We start from the raw sequence: 25,115 nt of genomic DNA on the forward strand, positions 1-25,115 counted from the left end.
GCTTTGCCAGTAGATAACCAGCAGATAGGTGGCAAGGCATGCTGGGATTTGTAGTTTCACAACACCTGGAGAGCCGCAGGTTGCCTACCCCTGGCCTATAGGAATGCCAACCTGCAAGATTACAAAAGCACGTCAGCTGGTAATATGGGCAAGGTAGCAAGTATGTATTAATAAAAAGCAGTACGTAGTCACTCCAACTAACACGTGGAAACAAGTTGGGATTATGGGAGTGTAACACGGTATAGAACACTAATGCTTTTTGTGCACGAATCCCTCAAGGAACACAGACCCTGAAGCAGCTATGGTCAATCTTATAAGGGTTAAGCAGCTTTGCAGTAAACCATATTTCTATAAGACATTTTTTCCCTCTTGTGACATTTCACATGATTCAAAAAGTTTAAGGTCTGAAGCCACAAATCAGATGACATGAAGAGAACATGGTCACGGTGTGTTCTGAATGCAAGGATTGTCACAATTATATAAAGATAGCCGAGTCAGTGACGGAAAGATGCAGTACATTGGAAGGGAACCTAAACTGACAAGGGTGTGGAAGCGGATTCAAAGGGTGATGGTAGATAGATTTCAGAACTGCAGAAATTCAAATTATATTGTGATCAGTATTATAACAATTTGTTGCCCTATGCACTTGGCCAAATCCTTTCCGCAGCTTAAACAATGTGCGGCTGGTTTCGTTCTAGTCATCTTCCTCCCTTTCCAAAACGCTTTGGAACGATTCCCGGTTTTTCATTACTATGATTGCCCTGGTTATGACATAGATGTGTTTGCAAGAATCCTGCTGCTCTTACGCTGGCCTCGTCACTGAAACGACAGCCCAAAGCAAGTCATCAGAGCCGTATATATGGGGGATTGTAGCTTTCGGTAAAAGGACACAGTGCTTTGAAAACACAGTGGGTGATTGGGAATGAGGAGCGAAAATTTGCACCTGGCAAAACCAAAAAAGGTATATTTCTCCTTATGAGGAGTGCAAGGGTCTTTTCTCCCCTTCTACGTAAGGCCCCGCATTCTCCCCGGAATGTTGTGTATGTGGCCTTGTACTACTTAAAGGGATCTCTGATATTTTTCCCAAGCCCTATGACGATGCTTTAAACCTCCACTTCTCATTGTTTCCAATGGCATGAGCTCCTTCTCGCTCATACATTACCAAAATCAAAAGCGCAATGCACTAAGTAGAACATGCACTATTTTTAGTTTATTGCCCCTTAGCATTCATGTGACCGAAAAAAAAAAAAAAGGGACATGTACGAACCCTAGCGCACAGGAAAACTGCAGTGTTGTCGATAGCAAACAAATATGCACTATAAAAATAATAGCAGGAACAGGATTGGTTGCTATGGACAACACTGCAGTTTTCCTGTGCGCCAGATTTTAGAAATGTCCCTGAAGATTCCCTGTGACTGTTCCATTATTGCTCCTTAGTTCATACTTGCCAACTTTTCCTCGTTGGTTTCAGGGAGATCCCAGGGGAGGTGGGTGTGTGGGGGTGGGGCTTGATGAATCACATCATTTTGACCACGCCCCTAAACGATTGTCACCATTTCGGCAAATTACAGCAGGGGGGGGGGGGGGCTAAGATGACAATATTTGTGTAATTAAGCCCCGCCCCCATCACTTATCTATTGCAGGGGGCAATAGACCTCCCGGGAGGTCTCCCAGAAATGCGGGAGTCTCCCGGACATTCCGGGAGAGTAGGCACTAACTATGTGTTAAAGAAAAGCAGCTAATGAATCTCTAGAGACTGAAGTGTCTTTTACATTTCTGTCTCCATTACTGAAGTCATGTTGTCTTACCTGTCAGTCTTTGATTAAATCTTGGTCTCCATGAAAATGGCCACCTCCATAGGCATCAATACATAGACATAGGACACAATTTGTGAACTCTGTCATCATGCCAAAGAATCCAACCACGTCTTGTACTGGTTCAGCATCAGAGAGAATGCCAGACTCTTCAGGGAGTGAGGGAGGTCACCCCTATTTCAGGGAGTCTCCCTGACATTCAGGGAGAGTTGGCAAGTATGCGTTAGATCGACGTTTCAATCTCAAAACAGCTTTGCTATTTGCAAGTGACTGACTCTCGATTAACAAGATGTATCTCAAAAAAAGAAATCCCTATCAAGCCACAAATATAAATCTGCATACAATAACCTAAACCGATCTGGGAATGACCCCAATTATATTCAGGCACCTAAAAAAAAAAAAAAAGCTGTAGTAAATTGCACCACGTTTTGAGGTCAATAAAAACATGTGAATAATTTGACAATGACAAATCTAATAAAAATCATCAGTATCTGTGCTCTGTTTAACCAAATTCTAAATAACTAACACAAATATCAGCAGTCGCCCCATGCCCTCAGCCTGACCTATACATATTTCCAAGTAAGGTGCACGCACACATATATTATAATTAGAGAAAAATTAGATCCATTATTGCTATTTTTTGCATTCTCCTGGCAATTTTCTGAAGATTATCTCCCAAGAAACTGATATAAAGTAATCTGGGCTGGTTTCAGCGTTCAGATTTACAGTCCTTGGCATCTGTGTAATATCTCTACGAGGCAGCCAAATATACATTTTTTTTTATCTGTCCCTTGCAGTATCGGCCAGCCAGAAAATAATTGTAGTTCTAGAGAATTGTGTATCCTTATTAAACAAAAATTTTTGTTCATATCGTATGTTGTCTCGCAAGTAATGAAGAAATTGCAAGAGTGACCCAGGGTCACCAATATAATTATGTTGCTTTGTCTTCCAGAGAACCCTTAGATGAAAGAACAAGGGCGGCTTGACTCTCTCAAAACAATTTAATTATTTTAAGAATGATTGCTACCACGTGATGAATATTTGGTGTCTACTATAGCCATAAGATTCTATTTTGTACAAGTCTGCCTTTTACCGTGACAGTGGATACCAATTCTATTGGAGACAGAAATGGAAGCCAGAGGTCTGTAGAAAACCATTGTAAAACTTTTAGAAATTAAAATTTTGTTACACGGCATACAAGAGACATTTAGGGGTCTATTTAACAAAAAGTGGAGATAGAAGATATTTTCCATCGCTACATCTCGCGGCGATAGAAACTCTTCTATCACGCTAAATTTTCCTTTGTCAGCCAAGCAGGGACGCTTCTGTGCATTTATGACCCAGACATAAATGCAAACAGCACTGGTCTCAGGTTTCCAGCAGCAGATTCAATGAGAACATTAAATAAAAAAAAATAAAAAAAAACTTTAAATGGAAAAGTTGTTTTGCATGGGGAAGCAATCGCTAAACGCGACTGGCAATATCTTTTGCCGGCTTCGGTGCTTAGTAAATTGGGAGAATCCCTATCTCTGGTGTAAAAGGGTGTCTAGGACTCTTCTCCCTATGATAAATAGACCCCATCAAAAGTGTTTGAAGATATTACAACAAAACAGAGTAGCATGGTAAAAGTAAACATAGCAGCATTTTTATTTCAAGCTTTTGCAAATGTACAAATGGTTATATAGTCTAAAATATTTACATTTCCTTCATGTTTAGGATGCCACGGTAGCACAGTGATTAGCACTGCTGCTGTGCATCGTTAGGGCTTTAGGTCCCACACGGACTAGGGCACCATCAGTGTGGACCTTGTATGCTCACCCCACATGGGTATCCTCCAGGTGCTTCGAATTCCTCCCAGCGCCAAAAGCCTACCGGAAAGTTAATTATCACCTGACAAACATAATAGTGAAATAGTGTGCATTTGTGTGGGATAGATACTGTAAGATCCACTGAGGCAGACAAAGCTTGTGTGTGAACGATTATATCTTCTCTGTACAACACTGCACAGTATGTTGGCATCATTTTTGATTTGCTTTGTTAGTCATAGCATGCAATATGTAACCATGGCTTGGCCAGAAAACTCTATCCAAGATTCATAAGGTCAACTTCTTCCAAAGTGCTCAGAAAGCCCCTAGATGGGGACAGTACAAACACTCTCAAGCTTCACATCTTTGAGCTTGTCAAGGATGTCTCAGATGGGGATAAAACCCAAGACACCAGCTGAATATACACTGGCTTGCCAACAACATTGCCAGCTTCATTTGAATTTGCTAAGTATGTTTCCAGTTTATGATGAAACAAAGGCTCACTGGCACACCTTCTTCCCCAACTTTCCTAAAGCTAGTGATAAACCCAACATACCAGCTCAACTTCTTTGAATATGCCAAGGATGTCTAAAGCTAAAGATTGATCAAACATACCAGCTCAGCCTCCTAAATGGTCATGAATGTCTCCAGCTACTAAAACCCAACATACCAGCTTACCTTCTTCTAATGTGTCATGGATGTCTCCAGCAGTGAAACCCAACATACCAGCTCACCTTCTACTAACGAGTCATGGATGTCTCCAGTTAGTGAAACCCAACATACCAGCTCACCTTCTTCTAACGTGTCATGGATGTCTCCAGCAGTGAAACCCAACATACCAGCTCACCTTCTTCTAACGTGTCATGGATGTCTCCAGTTAGTGAAACCCAACATACCAGCTCACCTTCTACTAACGTGTCATGGATGTCTCCAGCAGTGAAACCCAACATACCAGCTCACCTTCTTCTAACGTGTCATGGATGTCTCCAGTTAGTGAAACCCAACATACCAGCTCACCTTCTACGAACGTGTCATGGATGTCTCCAGTTAGTGAAACCCAACATACCAGCTCACCTTCTACTAACGAGTCATGGATGTCTCCAGCAGTGAAACCCAACATACCAGCTCACCTTCTTCTGTCGAGTCATGGATGTCTCCAGCTAATGTAACCCAACATACCAGCTCACCTTCTTTTAACGTGTAAAGGATGTCTCCAGCTAGCAAAACCCAAGACTCAGTGGCTCAACTTCTCCCAACATGCAAGGATGTCTAAAGCTAGCGATTAACCCAACATACCAGCTCAGTCTTCTAAAGGGTCATCTCCAGCTAGTTAAACTCAAGACTCACCACATCTTTCTATTGTGTCAAGAATGTCTTCACCTAGTGATAAAACTACCAGCTAAACTTTTACCAACTTGCCAATAATGTCATCAGGTAATTTTATTTACTAACAGCAACAAAAAAGATGTTTTGAATATAGAATTATGAAACGTGATCCAGTTTTGAACATAAAGACATCAAAGCGGTTTTTTTACACACAAAAAATAATAATATACACATCATGAATAACTGAAAACCTTAACCGTTTCCCTTAAGGGTATGAAACCATAAGTATTACTCATGCTATCAACAAAACAAATCAAAACAAAACAACAAAAATATCAAAACAAAATCTGATGTGCTTTCCAAAAAAATTAAATAAAAATAATCATTTTGCTCCTAAGTTACCATCCTTGCAATAATATTTGTGTTCGCAACAAAGTAATTTCCTTTTTACCACATCTGGCAGCTCCTGGCTGGAGTGTGTGCAGCAGCTGTGTTTGACATACAAGCTCTAAATAATGAGATAGGATCAATTCTGTCATTTAAAATAAGTATAACATTTCTGCAGCGGTCACCAAGCTTCAGACATGCAGGGGTGAAATATTCCGTTTAATATTGGTTATGCGGAAGGAAAGCGGGTTGTGCGTTTGTGCCAAGGGATTTGCATTCATTGCGGAACTCTCAGATGAAGGGAAACTGGTTGCTATGGTTACAGGCCCCCAAAATGTGAGTTCCATCTGAAATTAAACATTCCACACCACTGGAATGAGGGAGTGACCATATTTTACAGAGCAACTCCTTTACACATATTTGTATTTCAAATAAACATAATTCCCCATTTGGTAGTCTGAGTTACCGAAAAAGAATGCAGGGATCTGCTTTTATGCAAAGCAAACACTGCACACGCAGGCAGGTCCCAAACAGCATGTGGAAAGCATCGAAAGTTGTGCGAGGGACGGAATATACTTTGTCAATAACATGATCACTTCAAGTTAAAGGGGGTGTCCATCGCCGGAGGACTTCCATGGTCTGCACATGCACAAATTACGCTGCTTTAGCTTTCTGTCATCCATCTGTGCATTTCAGCCATGTATTTATATCATTGGGATCATTTTATTATTATTTTTATCTGCTGCCCGATAATGACATAGCTCTGCTGGGCTCCATGCATGGGTAACAGCCGCATCCAGTAAGTAGCTCTGTCTTGTATCCCAAGATAATGGAAATAAACAGTTATCTCTAATTATGTAAGGGCATGGCTGAAAAGCACAGATGATTTAGTATGAACAGCAATATATCTAGGAAATGCTGTCAGATATCCATACAATGGATGAGGCTGTGGTACTAGCTTCTTATTGTACCACCAAACAAAAATGGTATTTGTATCATCATTAAATAGGTAGTTGTTTTGTCTGTAGTGAGGGTAGCCTGAGTCGGACTCATTGAGTGAATAGAGCAAGAGAAATAATCAGTCACTGGGTTATGAAATCCCAAAGGAGCTTATATCTATATTTACAATAAAGTTTCAAACCATAGAATACTGTGTATTGAGACGCTTACTATTCCATACATATTATGAGACTCTGGTCAAAAGTGTATTATTAAAGTCTAATACGTTAACAGCAATGAAATTATTAATTGCAATATTAGGACATTCTTTAAAAAGCAAGTAAAGCAACTATTCAACATCGATATATGAAATTACTGAAGTGTTTATATTTGGAAATGTACGTCCGTCGTGCGGTCTTTCGCTCCCCTGCAGCAGGTTGTCATATCTGCAACAAAGTGCTGCCATAACTAAACAGGTAGACAGTAACTTACAGGTTTCATAAGCAGAAATGTAGATTCATTCAAACTGGTAGGGCCAGTGATGTCACAGTAGCTCAACTGACTGCAATCTAGGGTTCTTGACCAATCAGATTCTAATAGAACACCATCTAAAGATGTGGGTGGAGCTTCAGTGGAGCAGGGAGGAAATACTTTACTATTAAACCGAATATAGAGTACCCTACAAACAGCAGTCGTCCTAGGGATAGGACCCTTTAAACCTTCATATCAATCATTCACACTCAACACGCTTCCTCCCTCAGAGCCAGTGATATTCCAGGTGTGTTGTAACACAAGCGTATGTCCTCACACACTGGGCTGGGAACTAATTATTCAGTTACACAAATAGACAGATTGCAGAGAGATTTAGAGACGTTCCATGGAGCAGCTTCCCAATAACCCGCGCAGTCATTGTGGATAGATTACTTGTCATGCCAGTATTGCATCCTATGAGTTCCAGATACAGCTACGCTCTGGCCAAATGGCTAAAGATGCTGCCTAGCAAACAAGTGATATAACTCCGTGTGAGAACCAGAGTCCCTGTGCGCCTGAGCCGTGCTTACAAGAATGTTCAGCCATATTCTGTTTCATTTGGCATGTTGGACAGAACAGCTGCTGTGTGTAATCGTCACATCTACTACTACTATGCTCCTATAATTATTACTATAAACTTTTATTTCCACAGCGATGTACATAGGGGTGAGAACAAACAAAATGACATAAGTACAAAAAAGTGGCAAAACAAATAAGTACAAACAACAAGTTTACATGAGTACGACACACAAAATTTACATAAGGAGAACACTAAGAGAGGACCCCGCTCGTGAGAGCTTACATTCTAGAGGGGAGGGGCTGACAAAGAGGGTGAAACTGGGTGGAGGAGGAGAGATGGGGAATACAGAGGTGGGAAAGTTAGGGGGGGGGGGGGCTGGTAGACTTGAATGAGTTTTAAGGGCATGTTCGAAGGCTTGAAGACTGGTACACTGTCTAATTGGGCACGGTAGTGCATTCCAGATATATACGAAATGGGGATGTGTACGGTATCATGTGTTTGGTCATTTCAGCCACATCAAACGGGTGTATAAAACCAATATACAATCTCCATGGTCAAACATTAGCAGTAGGATGGGTCATACTGAAGAGCTCACAGACCTCCAACAAGTCAGTTGATCAGATTTCTGCTTTACTAGAGAGAGCTGCCCCGGTCAACTGCAAGTGCTGTTATTGTCAAGCGGTAGGCCACACAAGCCCATATACCGGGGCCGCCAAGTGCTAAAGTGCATAAAAATCTTCTGTCAATTACTACATAGTTTCAAACAGACTCTGGAAGCAGCGTCAGCACAAAACCTGTGCGCCAAACTTCGACTGGAGTGGTGTAAACCTCATTGCCATTGGACTCTGGAGCACTGGATATGAGATCTCTGGAGTGATTAATAACACTTCACCATCTGACTGTTCCAGTGCAGGGAAATCTTAATTTTACAACATGCAATGACAGATCTAGGGAATTGTGTACTTCCAACTTTGGGGAAGGCCCTTTCCTGCCTCAGAATGACAAGGCCCATGTGCGCAAGGCGAAGTCCGTCAAAATATGGTTTCCAGAGTTTGGTGTGGAAGAACTTGACTGTCCTGCACAGAGCCCTGCCCTCAACACCACTGAACACCCTTGGGATTAATAGAAACGCCAGCTGCGAACACCAGATCTCAATATTGCCCTTGTGGCTGAATGGATACGAATCCCTGCAGTAATGTTCCAAAATCTAATGGAAAGCCTTCCCAGAGCAGTAGAGGCTGTCAGAGCAGCAGGGGGGGGTCCAACTCCAAATTAGTGGCCATGGTTTTGGAATGAGATACTCAACAAGCACATACGGATGTGATGTTCAGGTGTCCACAAACTTTTGGCCAAGTAGTGTGTCTCCAGGAGGTCACCAGTAAAGTGCAGAACAAGTGTCCTGCATGTATACACTTAAACAACGAGGTCTACAAATATACTGCAAAGGTAGGTCAGATCTCCTACCTCCACGAGGCCGGGGAGACTTGTGACTTCCCACAATTACCCGAATCCCTCTTTCTTCAAAATTTGACCTCCATTGTTGTATAATGCGATCAGACCCATCCTGCACGGGGGGAAACAGAGGCACATTTAGAGCACAGCTAGCAACCTGTGGGTCTTCAGCTTAATGGAAAAACATATTCTAAAAGGTATACATGATACATAAGGCTCTTCTCGCTACTGTCCGAGACAAGCTGGGACTTGCAGTTCCACAACAGATGGAGAGCCACAGGTTGAATACACTGGATTGGCAAACTTCACAAACACCATTATGGCCTCAGTCAAAGTGACCAAGACTCTATAGAAGGCAATCAGCAAGCCTGGATCTCTTTCCAAGATTCGGGACATTAAGATTTTCCGCACAGTTCGGTTTCAGTCAAGTCCACATTATGACTACACAGGGACGTTGGTTGTGGTACGTGAACACAAAAGCTAACAACACCCTCAACAAGAACATGTTCTGTTTTAGCTCTTAACATCTTATCCAAGTTGCGTTTAGCAAAAAATCAAACGCAACTTGGCCAAACACTGTGGAAGGATTATGTATTTAATTATTAACATTCTAATTTCTATGTGGAACCACAAAATGTAACATTAAACGATACAGTGAGCCAAAGTACACACAAAGTGTATATAGTTATTCTGTGGGCTGGACCAGTATTATCATAATCATCGTAGAATGCAGCCTATCCATTCACTAGGAACCCATTGCTGTCACGGAGGCCTTTGTGATTTCATCATTTATTAATGAATTGATGGACTGCACTCTCATGAACATTGGCCACTTCCTGAGTGGCTGTTTCAGCTCAGATACAGATAGATCTGCAATGTTTTAGTGCTAGATGAGATGATGAATGTACCATAAACTGGGCCTGGATAAGACTGAAGGCCTTGCAAGATAAAAATATACTTACCGTGCTGCCATCATTGTAGATGGACACCTCCAGCGAGCCTTCAAAGTCTTGTTCGAAAACAGATTTCAAACATTCATCCAGCCAGGCCTCAGCATTGTATGTGGGGATGATCACAGACTGCAAAACAAAATACAGCAGAGGTGAGAGGTCGTCTGAAGTACCATATTATGTCATTTTAATATTTAACATTCGACTTTAGAGGGAAACATACGCTACTTCAAAACTGGATTTTCTATCACTGTATTGTTCAACGCAACTTTGGTTATTGGGCACAATTGTATTTCTTCATAGGAGGCTGCCATGTTATCTCTGCAGCGGAGGCAAGAATGAAATAAAATCCGGTCTCTGAATCATGAAAGAACATTCTAATCATGTCACACATTGCAGAAGTCTTGTTTCAAAAACTTCCTTCAAAGCATTGCACAGATCACCGCGTTCAACTCCGCTTTCTAGGAAGTATTTGCGCTGTAATATCGAATAGATTGTATTTTACTGGCGCTTAAGGTTGCCATCCGATTACCGGGCCACACACGACCTTTAGGCCCGATATTGCATTAGTGTGCACGCTCCAATGATCATGTTTCATCGTACCAAAGCACATCGTATCGTTTGTTTTTATTTTAGAAACGGACAAAAAGTTCTGTATAAACGATATTGTGCCAAGTACCAGTAGTGTAGGCTGATCTCCATAGAGTTTAGAGAGTCAGGATCTTTTCAGCAGATGGTTATGACAGATGAAGAGGACAGATCTGAGGGTACATCGTGTAAAACGTGTGTACACATGAATCTGCATGCTGATCGGGACTGTCAGCCGTTGGTAAATTCATTAACGATATCGCATTGGGAGAAATTCTCTGTAATGTGCACCTAGCCTTACATTCATTACATGATTATTGCAAAACAGCTCGTCTGGATGATAAGAGGCTGTACGCTGTAAGAATGTTCACTCTTAGACTATCATTCTGAAACAACTTCTACCCAACACACATGACTTTCTCCAACCTGGACCCCTGATCCTATTATAAGACTGTGAGCACAATAAGGCCACCCACCGGAGCATGACATGCATTAGTTTAACACTAGTAAAAATGCCCATTAATTGCTTCCTTTCCTAAAGGAAAAGACAGTGGGAAATGGTATATAGCTGTCACAGGATGAGGACAATAAGGAAGTGGCAGTGTCTCTTGATGCCACCAAGTACTTAGCCTTTACCTCTGTGAGGCCAGGCAACGCTTCTGTATGGACCCTAATTATATTCAAAAGGTGAAACCTCTGTACTCCAGGGGAAGCACCAACAGCTAGGTTTCGGCTCCATTTGGGCATGGGGGAGGAACGAGCCAGGGTGCTCTGTCACCAGCGCGGTTTGCTCTGGCTATACAACCCCAGGCATGTTTGAGAAGAGCACATCCTGATATCCGGAGACTTACAATGGAAGATATAGAAGATACCGTCGCTCTCTACATGGACCATAAGTTATTTTTTGGTCCAGGTGACTGAGGGTTTCAGGGTTCATTTGTCCAATATCTCCAACTCATTGGGTTATAGACGACCACTACTAGACTGGGACAGTCAATTTCATTAAAAATAATTGTTCAACACAAATTCTTATATGCTTTGCCGTATGACTCGATGAATATTCCAGGTCATGTTTTCCAGAAAACTGATCAATATATTTCCTCTATGGGGTGGAAAATAATCGCTAGTATTAAACTAAAAACGCTACGAAGAACTAAATGTACTGGAGGCGCAGCACTCATATGAGGCTACTGGGCTATAGGTGCACAGGAAACACTTCATGTTAGGATCCCACAGAGGTGCTCTGCAATATATCCTGACAAACTGGGTCCTCACATACACCCTACAAACTGCCCTGGGGATCACACAGCTCTGTCAACAGGCCATATATGTTTAGGATGTAGCAGAAATAAGAAGTTGACCTTAAAGCTACGTCAGATGAAGAATAGGAGTATATGCTTGGGTACTAGAGCGGCTACTACATGTGATAACTTTCAGCAAGTGCAGTTTTATATATAACATGGAGCATATCTCGCACCTCAGACTGGGATAGCAGCTGTCCCAAATGTTCGTGAGGTGGGGTTATTTTGGCATCCATAATGAGTATGGAGTCACTGAATTGGAGTCACTGCGCCCCTGTTTGCTCACAGGGTATGTTTATTTGGACTAGCCTTCAACAGAACTTGGATTGCTCAGTCATATGCAATAATGAATTTAAATGTATTTTATAAGGCAACGATAAGGAAAAAATTCTCTTCTGGCAGAAAAAAGAGCATCTCTTGTTATTAGTGGGACACCAATTAAATTCTATGATGCAGATTTAATATTCCGCGAGGTGCCGCCAGATATCGCCTCAATACGCACCTTGTATAACGCACAGTGTTTAAATCTCCGCTAATTTTCCCTCGCCTCTCCATGGAACGCGAGAAATGAGCGGAAATTCCAACCTTAACATTGGCGTGACGAGTCTCCGCGGACTGTACCGGAGACGCATCTCCCCCTAACAGTTGTGTTTGATTGTAATACACAAAACACGGAATATTTTATAAGAGTAAAATATTTTCCAGAGATTCAAAACATCTTATTCCACCGTTTATGGGGAGTTTCTGAATATAAAATAGTCAAGTAATATTTTCTGGCAGTGGAAATATAGTCCACAGACGAAGACCGTTTATCGGGCGAAACGCGTAGGGTCTAGCGGCAAACTACATATTGCAAACTACTTATTTTACTGATTTTGAAACATCTTAAAAAGGCCGAGCACCAAAGAACTGGGGGACATGTACATTATTTGGATTGTTTAAAAAGTTTTAACAATCTGAAGCCGGTTAGGAAGAGTTGCAACACCTGTTGTCATTTAAGTTTGTTTTACATGTTTTAATGAATGTTTGTTATTGCAAGTGCCATAATATCCACTTTTAATTAATTTGTTAATAAAGACATTAATGCACTGGGATCGCAGCCCTGATGTCTGTTTATCTTTACAAGCTTTTAGTGATTGCAAGAAAAACCCTGTGAAAAGTCAGCTCCAAGTGGAAAAAAACGAAAATCGAGGATTCAAAGCAAAGTAGGAAAAGAATGAAGATTTAAGAACAAAAAACTGCACATCATCAGAGAGGCGCTCATTTCCTGTAATTCACAGGGGGACGTATGAAACTGTATTTGTAGGAATCTGGACTCATGAGGTGGAATTCAATTGGCCGCATTACTCGTGAAAGTAATGCGGCCCGCACATTATTACCATTACTACAGTAATAATGCGGATTATTAATGTTAGCACGGTAATTTCAATGCTGATTTTTGCTAGCAGCTCTGAGAGCCATGAGCAGAAATCAGCATTAAAATCACCAGACCATCAGCAATAGTGCGCGGGCCACGTTACTTTCACGAGTAACATGGCCAATTGAATTCCCCCCCTTGCAATAATATAAAATGAATATATATATTCTGGGACCTTAAGTTTTTAACTAAGCCCCTTTCGTACTTGGACTTGTTGGACACCCGTTTAGCCCCAGGAGAGTAAAGCGTTGTAGCATTTAAAGATTGGGGTCAGGCGCCACTTAGGGTCGTTTTAGGGGTATAATATAAATTATATGTGAGAAAGTTGTTCAATTTGCAGCATCCCAGCATCCAGAAAAGGGTGGCCCGCCCCTGCTATGGGGCACAAGCAATGTGATTATACTAGTAGAAATGCTATACATAAATATGAGCAGATAGCGCTAAAGTGACCAGTCCCAGAATATATATTAATTTGCCGGCAAAGTGTCTCCAGAACGTCCACGGCGAGACATCGCGCCAATGTTTTAGCAGGAATCTGTTCATTTTTTCCTCACACGCCATAGAGGTGTGCAGAAAAATGAGCGGAGATTTCTACCATAATGGATGCCAATGTGCGCAAACAGACATTGCGGTGATGTCCGGGCGCCACATCACTAGCAACTGAATCCCTCCCCTAGAGCAAGAGGAAGATCAGTCACCCTCCTGAGTACCCCGGTCCTATATCTATATCTATATGTATATATATCTAATATATAAATGTCTAGTGGCGTGTGTTAGTCTGTCTGTGTGTGGAAAAAATAAAACCAAGCTGCAGCGCCACCTGCTGGGCGGAGTTATACACTGACCTACTAAATTCTTAGTGTGTGTGGGAAAAAAAATTCAGAAAGGGCTGAAATTTGGTATATGAAGATGTTTTTAAATTTGCTAATTTAATTTGTTAATTGTTAAAAGTGTTTATAAAGATTTAAAAAATATATATATATTTCTTTATACACTGACCTACTAAATTCTTAGTGTGTGTGGGAAAAAAAATTCAGAAAGGGCTGAAATTTGGTATATGAAGATGTTTTTAAATTTGCTAATTTAATTTGTTAATTGTTAAAAGTGTTTATAAAGATTTAAAAAATATATATATATTTCTTGAAGGAGAAGTGACAGTGGGGAGTGGTTGGTGGTTGCCGGGGGTGACAGTGGGGAGTGGTTGGTGGTTGCCGGGGGTGACAGTGGGAAGTGGTTGGTGGTTGCCGGGGGTGACAGTGGGGAGTGGTTGGTGGTTGCCGGGGGTGACAGTGGGGAGTGGTTGGTGGTTGAGGCCTGGGCTATGGCCCAAATGCATGACAAGAACCTTTTTAACACCTTAAATAGCTTGATTTGACTAGAATGTCATGCACGGGTTAACTTGTATATATATATATATATATATATATATATATATATATATATGTATTTGTGTGTTCATGTAGTTACACACATCAGTTATAGCACACCTGCTTGCACCACTATTTAGTTACCATCTGTGAGCGTTATACCAATAGTGCTGCTTGATTGTAAGAAGCTGTATTGGAGAAACACATAATTCATTGGGAGCCCAATGTATCACATGGAGATCTCGTCATATAGTCTCGTAAGTTAGTGTTAAAGATACAGAATCATGACAACTTATAACTTGTTGTAATTTGTTTCTTAAAATTGCAAAATCTCAATGAAAAATACTTGATTTACATTTTTTTTTTCAAAGTACATTCTAAACCGGTTTACTACGTGTTTTATTTGTGGTTTTACAAATATGATTTTAGAAAGATATTTCTAATATCAGATTACTAATTTGGTATTAGTGTACATGCATGAGAATGTAGCAGTCTAAAAACACTACTACAATACAATAAAACGCAACGGGAGAGACAAACAATAGGGACAATTACTTCTAGGGTCAGATCTACTGATATGGGTTTTAAATGTAATTAAAAATCATAATTTGAGCACTGATGACTATGTGAGAGTGTAAAGTTTACAAATAAACCGCAAAATACAATTGACGCAACAACTGAACACAGGGCCAGTATACTTTATACGTATTACCTAAACGTCATAAAATGCCTTTTTATATCGCACCAACTTGTGTTTTAACACGTTTATATATGCAAATGCCCTTGCTAACAAATGAACAGGTCAATATTATCATTGTTTTATACATCCTGTTCTATACATTACATACACTTCCATCGACCCGGACAGACGTTGGCCCGCGGCAAATGCTTTTATATTATCAATCGATGGAGACTAGAATGTTTTAGGCCCTTTTGGGCAGAAGACATAGAGATGTATGCATCTCCATGGGACGGCATGGAAATTGCTGACAACAATGAAATCTTTAGAGAAGGCCCAAAAGATTTTCCACTGAGAGTGAAGAGGCCAAGGGGTAACTGGGACCGAGTTTTGACATATAAACAGCTGCACCTTGCAACTTGACCCCTAGATAATCCTGTTTGACCCAAACATGCCCTCGTTCTTCACCCTTGAACATTAAGTAGGTCATACGTTTATTAGAATCTGGCAGATGTGGTGGGATGTTTTGGGTAGGGGATAATATGAGTCAGCAGAAAAAGGCTTAGACAAGTTAGATAAGCAGAGGATCATGTGAGGTCCGACACATCAATGGGGTACTCCTGCTTAGTAAATGGACATGCTGCATTCATCCGAATTTCATCCATAAAAGTGGATGCCTCAGCTGTGTACAGAGTCCACTTTAAATAAAATAAGAAAATATATTTTGGGGCATTTCTGAAAACTAGTATACAGCCATTTGTGCAAAACAAAACGTTGTACGTCACAGCAACCAGATGTTTGCAGCCTACTAGAAATAGGAGAGCTAGCATCTAAATTGCTATGCAAGGATTTTCATTAGCGTTCCCAGAGCATTTTTAAAAGTATGTGCTGCTTCAAGTCAGGGGAACTAACTCGCAAATCTGCTATATTTTTACAATAGGAATAATCTCGATTGCTATTATATAGCCAATTTTTCTTAGACTTGACTGTAGCCTATCAATCTACTAGGAAGGATGAAGCGATAATTATAAGAATTCAGTCTATCAACCGAGACAGATGAGAAATTTTGCTTCCATCCAACTGTACGTAAAGTTTATATTCCATGGGGCTGACGTGTTGCTCCTAAACGCTGCTCTGTCCTAGGACATTGTTAGGTAAACAGAAGATATGGAACGCCTGACCGCTAATATCTGCAACTGCTGCCATCTGATGTGAATAATCACATATTCTCTGTACAACGCTGCATGATATGACTGGTGCTATATAAATAAAAAATAACAATAAAATGTACTATCAATTTTTTTTTAATCATCTACGGAAGCAGAGGACTAGCGTGACCGATGTGTGCAATTAACCCTCACACACCTTAAAGCATTTGCAGGTTTTAGATTTGCTTCTTATGGATTTTATTTCTATTTCGTGAGCACTCTTGCTGGGGTGCCTTTGGTGTGTGTATTTTGCCATCCAAATGATGACGGACAGACCTACCCTAGATACTCTTTCCTCATCTGACCATGGGACTCTCTAAGACAAGCCATGAGATGACCTTGGGTTCCACACGGGCTGTTTGTGACAACTCATAGCGGAAGTCTCTATACAGATGTCTTATATTTCCTATTACCTAGAACTATACACACTCCAAATTTCACTAGGTAATTTACAGTGAGAGCACTCATCTAAGTTGGGGAATGATGGAAAAGGAATGATATTGTTTATTAAGGTTTACTGTTATGGTTGGTGTGTGTTAATCTATAAATTAATAGCCTAGGTACGACTTTTATGAGTTATTTCTATGATGCTGTTATCTGAGCAGGGCATATACCACATTAAAAGGTCTTGGTCTATACATTTGCATGATAAATATTGGGGTTGTAAACGGTTGCACGGTTTCAGAGTTATTTCGCAAAACGTCCGCCCGCCATTTACAACAATGCATTACCATTGTCCTCGCTAAAATGTGACAGTTGGCAATATGCCTGTGCACCTGCTGGTTGCTCTGGAAACTGTGACAGTTATTTGTAGTCCTGCTGGGTGACCTGCTAGGTGGTCTGGATACTGTGACACATATTTGCAGCCTCATATATCAGCGCTTTTTGCGGGGACCATGTCCAGCAATGTAAATTCAATGGAAGAACTTATACATATATTGTAGGGTATAAAGAAATTATTTAGTTCCTTTAATATAGTGATTAATAATAGTTATTTATTCATTATACGATTGTTAAAATTGCTACATGTAATGCAGTATATAAAAAAGTTATTGAACTATGTTAATAAAGTAATTTAATCATTACATTTAAGTTTAAGGCAGTTTCCGCCGGGTTTCTCTAGTTATTATTAATCTTATGTATGGCATGGTTTGAATTCTCAGGTAAACTCCTCTTCTTATATGTGGTTTAACTACAAGATCCAGGCTGCAAAATAATATATTCCAGAATATTCAAATTCAATTCTACCATGACCAGGGTTTAAATGCTAAAATAAAAAGTGATTACTGTTGTTTTGACTTTATGACACAATATACCCCCATATGCTTTTATTACAAAAGACGCATCTTGTAGGACTCCAGGATACAGGCTGCTAAGCATCCCTAGACGGCTAGGGCTTTTCATGCAACCTGCTCAAACTTAGCTGACTTCACTCAGGCACGGGATTCATGGAAGATTCCTGACAACGTTTTACATGGAGACCAGGGGCTGCATGGCAAATTTTAGCCCATGGGGCAAGACTCAGCTCAATGGCCTAATAGGAACATTTTAAAGGAAAACAAAATTCAGTTAGCCCATTAAGGGACTGGCCTGGGAGGCAAATGCCCCCCACCCCCGATGGAGACCTAAGAAGGGTTGGGTTGGTGTCCAAAAGTTGACAGCGGTTAGCACTCAGTTCAAAGTATGCGCCCAAGTTCCATCATCCGTTTTCTATAGGTGTATACAGAAATTATATTTCTCTTTCATTTACCACTATGTGCACACAACAGAGGACAGACGAGAAGAAAGCACCCCTCTGTACATACCATTGGGCAATTCATACCGAAATTACTAGGTTAGGACCTGAGTTAGCAACAGAAACGGTCCTATTCTCATCCATGACGCCAAAAAAATTATATGTGTGGTGTATAATATAACAGACTTATAACACACTTAAACTGTGGTAGCAAGACTACATTTTTTAATTTGCTAATTCGACGCCCCCACTTTTCTGTCTGATAAACCCGCCTCAATACCCTTCATTGCAAGAACCCTTGACATGGCCTAGGAATATATACACATTAAAGGAACACATACCACATCAGCTGGCCGCTGGTTCCCGGCCTTCTCCACAAGTGTGGGTACCACTGAGGTGTCCCTGGACTGATTCATGTGGCTGTGAACAACACCGGACAGGAATAGTTAATATTTGGTGCATTGTGAAACACATATCAGTTTCATACGTGCGGTGACATATTCATAAACATATATTTTGACAAAGAAAAATTGTCACAGATATAGTTATTATCGCCACCACTGGGCTGTAATCCTATGCGTTCATTAACCTGTGTTTCATGTAGTTCAGGAACTCTGCAGTTAAACGTATATTTATAAGATTATAGGACAATTGTGCTGATGTCACAGTGCGGAGAGTATAGTCATTTATCACCAGCAGTATATTCCTTATGGATTCTGATAACCATTTTAACTATATTCACTTCTCATTTACTTATTTTATCACAGTAATTTATAAATAGCCCTGGGCAGAGAAAGTGTATTGTGTGAATGTCACCACAACAGTGACGCAACGCAGCAGCAAATATACACACAGAGTGATGCCCGCTATGTCAGGTATACACATAGAGCGACTCCCCCCATGTCAGGTATACTCCACAGAACGACTCCCCCCATGACAGGTATACACAGAGCGACGCCCTCCCCCGCCCCCATGTCAGGTATACACACAGGGTGACGCCCCCCCATGTCAGGTATGCACACCGAGCGACGCCCCCCCATGTCAGGTATGCACACCGAGCGACGCCCCCCCATGTCAGGTATGCACACCGAGCGACGCCCCCCCATGTCAGGTATGCACACAGAGCGACGCCCCCCCATGTCAGGTATGCACACAGAGCGACGCCCCCCCATGTCAGGTATACACACAGAGCGACGCCCCCCCATGTCAGGTATACACACAGAGCGACGCCCCCCCATGTCAGGTATACACACAGAGCGACGCCCCCCCATGTCAGGTATACACACAGAGCGACGCCCCCCCATGTCAGGTATACACACAGAGCGACGCCCCCCCATGTCAGGTATACACACAGAGCGACGCCCCCCCATGTCAGGTATACACACAGAGCGACGCCCCCCCATGTCAGGTATACACACAGAGCGACGCCCCCCCATGTCAGGTATACACACAGAGCGACGCCCCCCCATGTCAGGTATACACACAGAGCGACGCCCCCCCATGTCAGGTATACACACAGAGCGACGCCCCCCCATGTCAGGTATACACACAGAGCGACGCCCCCCCATGTCAGGTATACACACAGAGCGACGCCCCCCATGTCAGGTATACACACAGAGCGACGCCCCCCCATGTCAGGTATACACACAGAGCGACGCCCCCCCATGTCAGGTATACACACAGAGCGACGCCCCCCCATGTCAGGTATACAATACACACAGTGACGCCCCCTATGTCAGGTATACACACAGTGACACCCCCCATGTCAGGTATGTACAGAGTGACACACATACAGGGTGGCATTGCAGCCAGGCACACATACAGGGTGGTACTGCAGACAGGCACACATACAGGGTTACACATACAGGGTTACACATACAGGGTTACACATACAGGGTGGCATTGCAGACAGGCACACATACAGGGTTACACATACAGGGTTACACATACAGGGTGGCACTGCAGCCAGGCACTCACACAGGGTCACACATACAGGGTGGCACTGCAGCCAGGCACTCACACAGGGTCACACATACAGGGTGGCACTGCAGCCAGGCACACATACAGGGGCACACATACAGGGTCACACATACAGGGTGGCACTGCAGCCAGGCACACATACAGGGGCACACATACAGGGTCACACATACAGGGTGGCACTGCAGCCAGGCACACACACACAGGGTGGCACTGCAGCCAGGCACACATACAGGGGCACACATACAGGGTCACACATACAGGGTGGCACTGCAGCCAGGCACACATACAGGGGCACACATACAGGGTCACACATACAGGGTGGCACTGCAGCCAGGCACACACACACAGGGTGGCACTGCAGCCAGGCACACATACAGGGTGGCACTGCAGCCAGGCACACATACAGGGTCACACATACAGGGTGGCACTGCAGCCAGGCACACACACACAGGGTGGCACTGCAGCCAGGCACACATACAGGGTCACACATACAGGGTGGCACTGCAGACAGGCACACACACAGGGTCACACATACAGGGTCACACATACAGGGTGGCACTGCAGCCAGGCACACATACAGGGTCACACATATAGGGTCACACATACAGGGTGGCACTGCAGCCAGGCACACATACAGGGTCACACATATAGGGTCACACATACAGGGTGGCACTGCAGCCAGGCACACATACAGGGTCACACATACAGGGTCACACATACAGGGTGGCACTGCAGCCAGGCACACATACAGGGTGGCATTGCAGCCAGGCACACATACAGGGTCACACATACAGGGTGGCACTGCAGCCAGGCACACATACAGGGTCACACACACAGGGTGGCATTGCAGCCAGGCACACATACAGGGTCACACATACAGGGGCACACATACAGGGTGGCACTGCAGCCAGGCACACATACAGGGTCACACATACAGGGTCACACATACAGGGTGGCACTGCAGACAGGCACACACACAGGGTGGCACTGCAGCCAGGCACACATACAGGGGCACACATACAGGGTCACACATACAGGGTGGCACTGCAGACAGGCACACACACAGGGTGGCACTGCAGCCAGGCACACACACAGGGTGGCACTGCAGACAGGCACACATACAGGGTCACACACACAGGGTGTCCTCCCCCCACACACCTGAGCCACCTACATCAGCCACGTGGGCTCCCTCTCAGTTTTGCACTAGATGGATCCGGGGAAAAGCTTGCCTCTGGTTGGCTGGCCTCACACGTGTGTTGACTTCTCATTGGCTGCTTCCGCTGTCTATCCAGTGATGTTACAGGGATCACAACAATGTGATGCGGAAGAGGGTTTAACCCATTCATGCCAAGCTGTTAACCCCTTCAGTACATTCTACCATCCAGCATTTAAACCCATTCTGTTATTGTATATATTCAGCAGGCTTATTAACCCCTTAAATTACTTTTATTTAGTCTGGTTTATTGACCCCTCTAGTGATTTTATTCTGTTTTTATTATATTCAATTATTTTATTTATGAAACATTTATTTTATTGAAAAATAAATGGTAATAATAATAATAATAATAATAATAATAATAATATTCTAGTTTATTAATCTGGTCAGTAATTTTATTTATCAAGGCTTGTTTAATGCATTCAGTACAAAATCCAGGATTGTAATTTATTTTTATTTATTTATCTTTTTAAAATGCAACAATAAAAAATATTATCCCAGCTAAAATATATACTATTTATTTTTCCATGCAATTATCTGAACACAAATGCAATCATCCTAGTTGTCAAGTGAGCTGGTGTGTCTAAGCAGGGCAGGTGTCGTACTATAGATCTGGGAGAACTACAATCCCCATCATTCATATTTACTGAATATTTCACTTCAATAAATATTATTAAGCCAAGTGAATACAATGAGATAGTAAGAACTGCAGGCCTGATTCATTAAGGATCTTAACTTGAGAAACTTCTTATTTCAGTCTCCTGGACAAAACCATGTTACAATACAAGGAGTGCAAATTAGATTTTGTTTTGCACATAAGTTAAATACTGACTGTTTTTTCATGTAGCACACAAATACTTGATAGCGTATTTGTACACTGAAATTTAAAGTTGATATTTGTGTGCTACATGAAAAAACAGTCAGTATTTAACTTATGTGCAAAACAGAATGCTAATTTGCACCCCTTGCATTGTAACATGGTTTTGTCCAGGAGACTGAAATAAGAAGTTTCTCAAGTTAAGATCCTTAATGAATAAGGCCCCACATCTTTCACATGCAGAAAATCAGGATTATAATGAGCAGTTGGGCAATATTGAAAAACAGGGACATTTACCAGAAGAAACATTTTCAGGGACAGATGTTTTAAACCTGGGAATGTCCCTGGAATTTAGGGACGGTTGACAACTATGACTATATAGAAAACTATTTTCTGATGACTGAAGATGAATTCCAGAGACAGAGAATTATTTAGAACACTTTACTCAAAGTAGAATTTTTACAAGAAGAAAATTATCTAACAAATAAAATACTGAACTGTACTAAACTGTGAGAACAAACACTTTAATTAACCAAAGTATATCATGTTTGGACAAGTGCTTTAAAAACAGCCATATATTTTTTTCTGAAAACAAATGAAAATTCATGTTGTTTAAATGCAGTTTCATTCTTTAAATGTGATCACTAATTAGCTTCTGAGTGGTCTGAAGACTTCTACATACAATGTCCTTTTAAAAGAGTCATTTACTTTAAAATTCATGCTTGCCTGGAGTGATAGTACACAGATTGTATGCTAAATGACCATCATTTTATTTTAATTGTGTGTTTCATTACTGGTGTTTATTTTCCTTCATCAGCAAAACAAAGGGCACTGTGTTTTTGTGGTGAGCAATGGTGTATCATTCATTCTGTTGCAACAGCCTAGTGTAGTTAGTCAAGAGGAGTCAAATATATGCAATAACAACATTTGCAGACATCGAGCCTATACACTAGCTGAGGCGTTTCATAATGGCAAAATATGTCTGGTTTCTGCCTGAATTAACCTGGACTCAATTGCTTAAGTCAAGTAAAAAAAAAAAAAAGGCTTTTACATTTATTAATTGTGCTCAGGCTAATTTACAGGTAAATATGGGAGCAGTCCGCTATCCAAATGCAACAATCAGGTTTACATTTACATATAATAAGGTTATTTTGTATTAATTAACAGAGGGTAGGAGGTAAAAATGTACAATTATAGGGTGGCATGCAGTTAACAAAAAAAGTTTTGAAAAAGTGTCTTTTGTCCAAAGGCATAGTAGGGGAGGGTGGGGGAGAGGGAGAGTTTAGATTGTAAGCTCCAATAGGGCACAGAATGATGCAAATGACTATGTATCCTCTGTACAGTGCAGCATAGTAAAATTGTTAAATAATAAAATTGGCTATCATATGCAACATTTCAGCATGGGATAATTCTTTGTTCCACCAGGACTTCAGTCTAACCTACCAGTTGAAAATACCGATTACAGTACAATTGCCTACAATATTATGCACGTTACATTACGTTAAATGCTCAAGTCATGGTAGCTTAGTGGTTAGTACTACTGCCTTACAGTAGTCATGAGATTGATTCCCGACCATGGCCTTATCTGTGTGGAGTTTGTATGTTCTCCCCGTATTTGCGTGGGTTTCCTCCGGGTGCTCCAGTTTCCTCCCACACTTCAAAACATACTGGTAGGTTAATTGGCTGCTATCAAAATTGACCCTAATCTTTGTATGTATGCTAGGGAATTTAGACTGTAATCTCCAATGGGGCAGGGACTGATGCGAGTGTGTTTTCTGTACAGCGCTGCGGAATTAGTGGCGCTATATAAAAATGATGATGATGATGATGAAGTCACTCTTGTAAATAAGCACCAAAGTTGTCCAAACACACAGAAATTCCAATGGTCAGTTAGATTCAATTGGAAGTTGATACCTGCATATTTAGACCCAAAGTGACCACAAATCCTGATCAAGAGTACCATATTCTCCAGCATCTGCCCACTTCCAAGTGAAGTGGGCAGGATTTGGACCCTTCATGCCGCAATTCTCGTGGAATAGCTTCATTTTGGGCCACTCCCCGCGTTTGTATCATTGTGTTGAAGGGCCAAAAATGGATGCAATTTCCCCGAGCCTGTCCCCACACAACATTGAAACGTTGATATTGGCAAGTATTATAAAATCTTTTCGGCCTTATGGTAAATAGACATTTTATTCTATGTTTTTATTGCTTAATAGATGCCAAAGCAGCCCTGGCCAACCTGCGGCTCCCCAGGTGTTGTGAAACTACAAGCCCCAGCATGCTTTGCCAGTAGATAGCAAGCTGTAGTTTGTGTAGGCTACTGGGGGATTCCCTGGTAATTGTAATGGTTAATGTGCTGCTTTGTGTCCTCCGTGCTACTTCAAGATCCAATATATTAGGTGTTAAGGCAAACATGTTATTGTCCTGCAGATTCCTGATAGTGTACATCACAGTGACCCATAATGCAGAGATGGCAACATTCTAAATAGAAATACTGTCTCTTCGGACCTTGGAGCATTAAAGTCCCCATCCTGTCATATTTACTGGATCCATCATCATCTAATTATATAGTGCCACTAATTCCGCAGCACTCACTCACATCAGTCCCTGCACCATTGGCGCTTACAATTTAAATTCCCAACATACACAGACAGAGACAGACTAGGGTCAATTTGATAGCAGCCAATTGTCCTACTAGTATGTTATTGGAGTGTGGGAGGAAACTGAAACACCCTGAGGAAACCCACGCAAACACAGGGAGAACATACAAACTCCACACAGATAAGGCCATGGTCGGGAATTGAACACATGACCCCAGTGATGTAAGGCAGAAGTACTAACCACTAAGCCACCGTGCTGGCCTGTGCACATCTTTGCATGGAAATTACACTTTTTTTTAGTAAATATTAATTTCTAAAGACTGGGGAATAAGAATAGTTAGTAAAAATTCTACTTAACATGAAGAAAGAGAAGGATTTAATTGTGCCATTGGTCAATACTGACAAACAGGAATATAAGAGATAGTCAGTACAGCAATACAGTGAGACAGACCCACTACGGAGCTCAGAATAGAGGAATGTCTC

At 41.8% G+C, this 25,115-nt stretch overlaps 1 protein-coding gene across 7 annotated transcripts in view; it reads right to left on the reverse strand.

Moving 5' to 3' along the window:
* QTGAL (queuosine-tRNA galactosyltransferase) overlaps positions 1-25,115 on the reverse strand; it is a 349,188-nt gene that overhangs the window by 233,187 nt on the left and 90,886 nt on the right. For 3 of the 7 annotated variants that reach the window (XM_075178190.1, XM_075178191.1, XM_075178184.1), the window contains exons 1-4: positions 21,171-21,253; positions 18,361-18,439; positions 9,737-9,853; positions 8,787-8,886 (exon numbers count right to left, since the gene is read on the reverse strand). In XM_075178190.1, the coding sequence (XP_075034291.1) occupies positions 8,787-8,886; positions 9,737-9,853; positions 18,361-18,435 (292 nt within the window). In that variant the 5' untranslated portion in view covers positions 18,436-18,439; positions 21,171-21,253. Of the gene's footprint in view, positions 1-8,786; positions 8,887-9,736; positions 9,854-18,360; positions 18,440-21,157; positions 21,254-25,115 lie in introns of those variants that run through there. The other 4 variants (XM_075178189.1, XM_075178186.1, XM_075178188.1 and 1 more) reach the window with 2 other exon arrangements.

Source organism: Mixophyes fleayi, chromosome 6 (genome assembly GCF_038048845.1).
Source record: "Mixophyes fleayi isolate aMixFle1 chromosome 6, aMixFle1.hap1, whole genome shotgun sequence".
NCBI classification, from domain to species: domain Eukaryota; kingdom Metazoa; phylum Chordata; class Amphibia; order Anura; family Limnodynastidae; genus Mixophyes; species Mixophyes fleayi.